Below are 6,531 nucleotides of genomic sequence, written 5' to 3' on the forward strand. Positions count from 1 at the left end.
TTGAATCCCTGAAGGATTCTAGTTTTAACTCTGGCAGCCTCCTGACCCTGTGAATTACGTCAGGCTTGAAATTAAGTCATCGTTTTGAAGAGGAGAATTTTATGAACAATCCTTGTTTGTGTTTATACGTTCCTGGTATAAGGTTAAAATCCGGATTAATTGATGATATCATTTTAGGCTTCTGAAAGAACCCTTAGTAGCGCCAAAATCCACGCTTGAACTAGATTTTTGAGATCTCACTGAAATCGAAATATTTGCTCGACTTGAAGTTCGAGGACATGCTAGCATAATAAAACTTACCTATATATACCAGAGTATCTAGTTTTGATACTCGTGCTTCTAAAATTAGCACCATTAATGGGAAGTGATCGATCTATCTGATACGTACGTTAAATTTATGGTCCAGAAGTACCATATATGGATATAATGCATGCATTATCTTTTGTTTTCTAACTTTTGTTTTACATGTTACACTTTTAGATGCTGAAATTGATTCTACGGTATTTATGAGTTTACAAAAGACCTTTCATGGTTATGCCTGAGGTTAAAGCGAAAATAAATTGGTGTGCAATAGAATGAGGATTTAAATGCGAGGTGTACAATGGCGAATGTTCACCCGGCGCAAAATCTGGCAGTCAATCCTCCATAAACTGAACTTAGTAAAGCAGTTCTTCTAAAGGCTGTAAAATGTCCACACCACCAACCGCTTTAAGAAGTCATGCTTCAGGGGGAGTAAACTCGTAAAATCTTTAGCTAAGCTTAAACGCGCTGTACTCTTTTTCCTTCATCAAGGTTTTTTCCCGAGGGGTTTTTCTTGTCAAGGTTTTAACGAGGCAGCATATGCGTATCCAGCACTGTCATTGGGCGACGTCCGTTGTACTCTTTTCCTTTGGTATGGTTTTGTCCCACGTGGTTTTCCAGACGAGTTTTTTAACGAGGCAACATGCTCTTCGACGTCGGCATTATTCTGAATTTTGGTGGTCAGGTTTTGTCCCAAGCGGTTTTCCTAGCACAAGCGTTCAGGTTTTGTCCCCAAATGGTTTTCCTAACGCAATTTTTTTATGGTGGAAGTATTTCTCGGCGCTAAGGTTTGATCCCAAGTGGTTTTCCTGGCGTAAATCTTATCAACGAAAATATTACGTGACAACAACCGCCTTTGTTCTAAAATCAGGTTTTTCCTAAATGGTTTCTCTGGCACAGTTTTGTGGACGGGAAAAGACCATCATCATTATAAAACTTCAACGAGACGATAATTTTTATCGGTGGTCATCCAAGGGGAGTGGTGTATACATCCGGTTCGATGTGGCTAACCCACCGATTAACCTGGTCAAGATTGAGATAAACATCCATGGAGATAATTTCGTTTACGGATATAGCTCAAGTCCCTCTATTCTCATATCCTGCCACATGTACAGTATCTTGAAAGTTCTTGTACCGACTTATCATTAATCGAGTACTATAAAAGGACATAGCCAGTCTCCTTTGTAATAAGTAGAAATGGCTAAGAGAGAGTAATAAAAATGCTTCTCCCATTTCCTTCTTGTACACGTATATACTCACTGTGCATGTACTCACCATATTAAGTTGGCTTTCCCAAACTATATAATAGCGGTAGCTATACACCTTACTGCTCAGATGATTGCTTAGTTAATTAAGTAATTGATTGCTTAGTTGATTAAGCAAGAGTATCCATTTTACAACACTGATAGAATTGTTTGATTTTTGATACGATGTTGTTTCGTGAGATTTACTTTGGATTTTTAAGCTTATATTTGCTTTAATAGTAAAAAGTAAATAAACTATGCACATATTCTTCACCTATTTTAATATATTTGCTCCACCATACCAAATTAAAAATACATCGCCACGGGCGGGATCAGGTGCACACCAAATTAAAAATTCATCAGCACAGGACAGGATGAGGGAGAAGCCATGCACACACCAAATCAAAAATGTACCGTCACGGGGGTGGTGGTGGGGAGAAGCCCCGCGCACACCAAATCAAAAATGCAAAGCCAGCCTACCGCATGCCAAGTTAAAAAAAATACCCGGTGTGTAGCACGCGCACAAATTTAATGAAGTGTAATTTGTGTAAACGTTAAATGCCCAATGAATATATTATTTTGGCCTCATCATAAAAGGTTGGCCTTTAATATCGGCGGTAAAAACGATATACATCGGTGGACACATGTGCAGTATACTAGATTTTAGACGCAGCACATAAATAATCCTTCCACTTATGTAATCATCCGATGCGTATGCACCGGGTTAGGGGTTTGTATATATAACGAGAGAGGGATCTAGGTCTGTAACGAGTACTCGTGCTAGCTGCAGTGTCTCTTGTCTGAAGGGACGAGGAAAACCCAGCCCAAATTCCTTTATATTTGATCTTAATTTCGCTACCTAGCTTATACTTTCTTTTCCGTTTCTTTTCCACACTTTACTCATACAATAAACCCATCTTTGATTTTCTTTCTCCCCAAAAAACAATAAGATAATCACTTCTTTTGTATTTGAGAAGACATAAAGATCATTCACTAAATCCGTCAAAACAATAAATCTTCTCATAGCAGTGGTAGTGTTCATAACTAACGGTCTCTCTGTAGAAGCCAGCTACCTACCAACTTGTTTCTGTCCAAAGAGGAAAAGAATTCGGAAGTTTTTTAGTTGGTCGTTGACCAAATGCTACGGACTTATTGTTGCGCGCACCAGATATTATTTTACTGCTTTTCGCCAAATTGATGCCACCAGATTCTTGCGATTAATACCAAACAGATGTGGGGGTTTAAACAAGTAACTGTTGACAAGGTCTTACCTACGTACCTTGGGTGAACGAAAACTCCACGCGACCAATACTCCTGATTCAAACTGATCAAGAGGATACAGAGACGATAGAAAAACTTAACAATAATAAAAAAATATTAGTGGAGAGAAAATCTTACTATTTGGGATTTGATAGATGAGAGTTCGATGGATAGTGGCTCTACGAAGGATTAGATGAAGAGATTAAATAAATAACCAGCCGAAGTATCAGCATGAACTCAGATTGCATCATGACTTGGTGACTTGATGCCCCATAAGTCGGCAGCCTGTCAACGGTACCTATCGAAACAAATAAGGCCTCTACCATATTTGTTACGGATAAGGATTAACGGATATTCAATATTCGATAATATCCGACGAATGCTCAAAAATATTTTTTGTATTCATTCCGATAACAATGTCGGATATCTGATAATATCTGACAGTAGTTGATTATAACAAAACAAATGTAATTTTTTTTTTGCAGTCTTTGTGTCTACATATCACAAGTTACAAAAAAAAATTGACTTTTTAAATTAAAATATCTTGATCAAATGTAAAAATTTGACTTTAAAATTATTATATTAAATTACATTTAAACAAAACTCAAATCTTCTCTATCAGAATTGGAAAAGTCTCAAGCTTTTCTCACAATCAATAAAACTAGTTGTGTTTTTGTTCTTCCATAATCTTTTTATTTCTACATCTTCATATACTACCAAGTTAACAACTAAATATATTACTCAATTTTTTTATTTTTTTTTCGCATATGCATTCTTTAACAGATATCGGATGTTATCATATAGGATAATGTCTTTTTCGAATCCGTTTCGTTAAAGTTAGAATATCCGATAAGGTATCCGTATCCGAAATCTGTTTCATTAAAGTAAGAATATTCGATAAGATATCCGTATCCGATATCCGTTATTCGAAATTCTGGATAATATCCAAAAGAACCGAATGGACTCGGACAGATATCAAATATTCGGTTATCCATCGACAGTCCTACAATACAATCACTAGCAGGTTTTTTTCTTAAATGCAGAGTGTTGCCGTAATTCAAACTTCCTCCTTTAGTAAGCAAACAAGAAAAAGTAAACTCAGATTCATGCCAGGTAACCAAATTTTCAATCAAATAGTAATAATAAATTACTACAACTTTAATGATCGATATGAAATCAGATTTATTAATTAGGTTATCAACGGATATTTCCACCGGATATGCAACAACGAACCTCAGTGCAATGCGTCCTGTGAGTGTACTTGGTCATGAAGGCTAATCTTGTTGCCTTAGGAGAAATATGAGCTCACAATGGATTCTTCATGACCGTTGTAAACTCTCTTTTCTCCGTCAAATCTATATCATCTCCTGCTTTAGATGTCCACTTGAATTCCTTGATGAGATTAGCAACAAAACACTCGAGATGAAGCACTGCCAAACCAGAAGCAGGACACATTCTTCTACCAGCTCCAAATGGTATCATCTTAATCGCTTTATTACCTGTTACATCTGACATTTCTTCATTCAAACTACCATCATCTTCATTCAAAAATCTCTCAGGTTTAAAAATCATTGAATCTTCCCCCCATATTCTTGGGTCCCACCCAATTTCTGCTACCATGAAATTCACCATAGCTTCTTTTGGTACAACATATCCATCTAACCCTACATCTTGAGTAACTGCATGATTTAGAACAAAATGGCCAGGTGGATGTCTTCTTAGTCCCTCGAGAATTACAGCTTTCAAATATGGCAGTTTCTTCAAATCTTCTTCTTGTATCTCATCATCATCACAATCATGAGATATTTTTCTGATTTCATCATATAGTTTGGATTGAATATCTTGGTACTTCACTAAATTAGCCAGAATCCATTGTAAAGCTGTTGATGTAGTATCAGTACCTGCATCAAAAAACTCCGAACACAAACTGACTATTTCACTTTCAGTCAGTTTTCTTCCACCTTCATCAGGTAATTCAAGATTCAATAATGAATCAACATACCAGAACCCTAAGGAAGATTTCTCATCATGAATTTCACCAGTACTTGTCTTCATTTGTTCTTGTCTTGATCTAATTAAAGGAATTAGTACCTCTTCTTGATCACTTCTCAACTTAGAAAAATCTCCCCATTTTTTCTTGAAAATAATTTTTCCTAATTTTGGAATAAAGTTTAGAATCTCAGATGTAGTAAACCCCAATAAGAAATTTCTCTGCACATATTCAACTTGTCTAATTTTTTCGTCATCAAGTTTTTCTCCAAAACACATAAAAACAAGTAAACAAAACATACCAAATTGAAGATGATCAACCACAAGAACAGGGTTTTTCCCTGAATTAGATTCTTTTTTAATACTTGACTTGATTATATTCAATACCCATTTTCGAGCCGGTGAAAATGATTTGATCTTTGATGGATGATGAATCTGAAGCATAAGATTTTTCCGAAGTAATCTCCATAATGGACCATAAGAAGCATCATTTATAGTATGTTGATTACTTGAAGCAATTTTGGTTGTCTCTGATGCTGGTGGACGGTCACCAAAAATTGCTCCATGTTGAATCAAGGCTTGATGAGCTAAACTTGAGTTTGTAATGAAAATTGATTTCTGATGACCAATTGATAAAGTTATGATTGGTCCATATTTTTCTTTGAGACTTCTGAGAGTTGGTTCTAAAGCTTCGCGTGGTTTCCTAAGCCATTGGAAACTTGTTACAAAGGGGATTGAAACAGGACCAGGTGGTAATCTATTGGGAGTTTTATGAAGAAGATTAAATAGACTTGCACATAAGGAGAGTGTGATTACGATTATTATGAACCATAGAGATTCCATTTTAGAGATGGGAATTAATATGTGTGATGGTTTCAGTTGTCACTGTATTTAAAAAGGTGAGGATGAGGAAGAAGTTGATCATGCGTCTTACACACTGGCAAACATTTTCTTCCCAATAGTGGGCAGTGGTCCATCTCTCCAGCTTTTGTATCCTTGATTTTGCATAGTAGAATATGAACTCTAGAATACGTAATTTTCTAGTAAAGGATAAACATCAAAAATAATCTAGAATAAATGTCACCACCACCAACGAACAAATAACCGGCACCTTCATTTTGATAAAGTACTTACTGGTTAATTGTACTAATTTATATTTAGATTATCCTTTTACATTTTTTTGATGAGATGGTATATCTTCCGTTAAATTGTGAATGCTTTCTTGGAAAGTTAATTAAATGAATCGCCACGAACAAACAAACAACCAGCCGGCATCTTCATTTTGGATATTTTTTGAAAAATTAACGATGAAGTTAACTGAATGTCATCATCATCGAACAAAAAACGACCAAAGTCAGCAAATAGCACATTTCTCAACACTTTTATAAAACCAATGAAAGCAACACAATAGTAACGAAGATATTATCCATTTTAGTTGCAGGGGAAACTTAATAAAATGCTCTCGTAGAGAAATGCATTTAATAAAATGTCAATGGTTTTTTTCATAATATATTTAATGCCCATATTTTGTCCTTTTTCATCGCGTTTTTTTTGAAAAAACGGGTAACAAGCAGTCAATTTACCCTGAAAAAAGACATAAGACCCCTCTGAATCATGTGATAATGAACAAGTTATCTCGGCCTAACTCACTGCTCTACCTCTTCTTCTTTCAGGCGTCCGAACAAGCACTTTATGTGCACTTCCCAGTTCACCAACAGTTTACATATAAGTTTCCAAT

General features: G+C 35.8%; 1 protein-coding gene across 1 annotated transcript; it reads right to left on the reverse strand.

Annotated features, from left to right (window-relative positions):
• Positions 1–3,920: 3,920 nt before the first annotated feature.
• Positions 3,921–5,734, reverse strand: LOC113300497 (cytochrome P450 89A2-like). Its single transcript, XM_026549697.1, has one exon. It carries the CDS (start codon positions 5,634–5,636, stop codon positions 4,110–4,112), a length of 1,527 nt encoding a protein of 508 aa, XP_026405482.1. The 5' UTR covers positions 5,637–5,734; the 3' UTR covers positions 3,921–4,109.
• Between the last annotated feature and the right edge of the window lie 797 nt (positions 5,735–6,531).

The sequence above is a fragment of the Papaver somniferum genome, chromosome 7, assembly GCF_003573695.1.
Source record: "Papaver somniferum cultivar HN1 chromosome 7, ASM357369v1, whole genome shotgun sequence".
Lineage (NCBI taxonomy): Eukaryota > Viridiplantae > Streptophyta > Magnoliopsida > Ranunculales > Papaveraceae > Papaver > Papaver somniferum.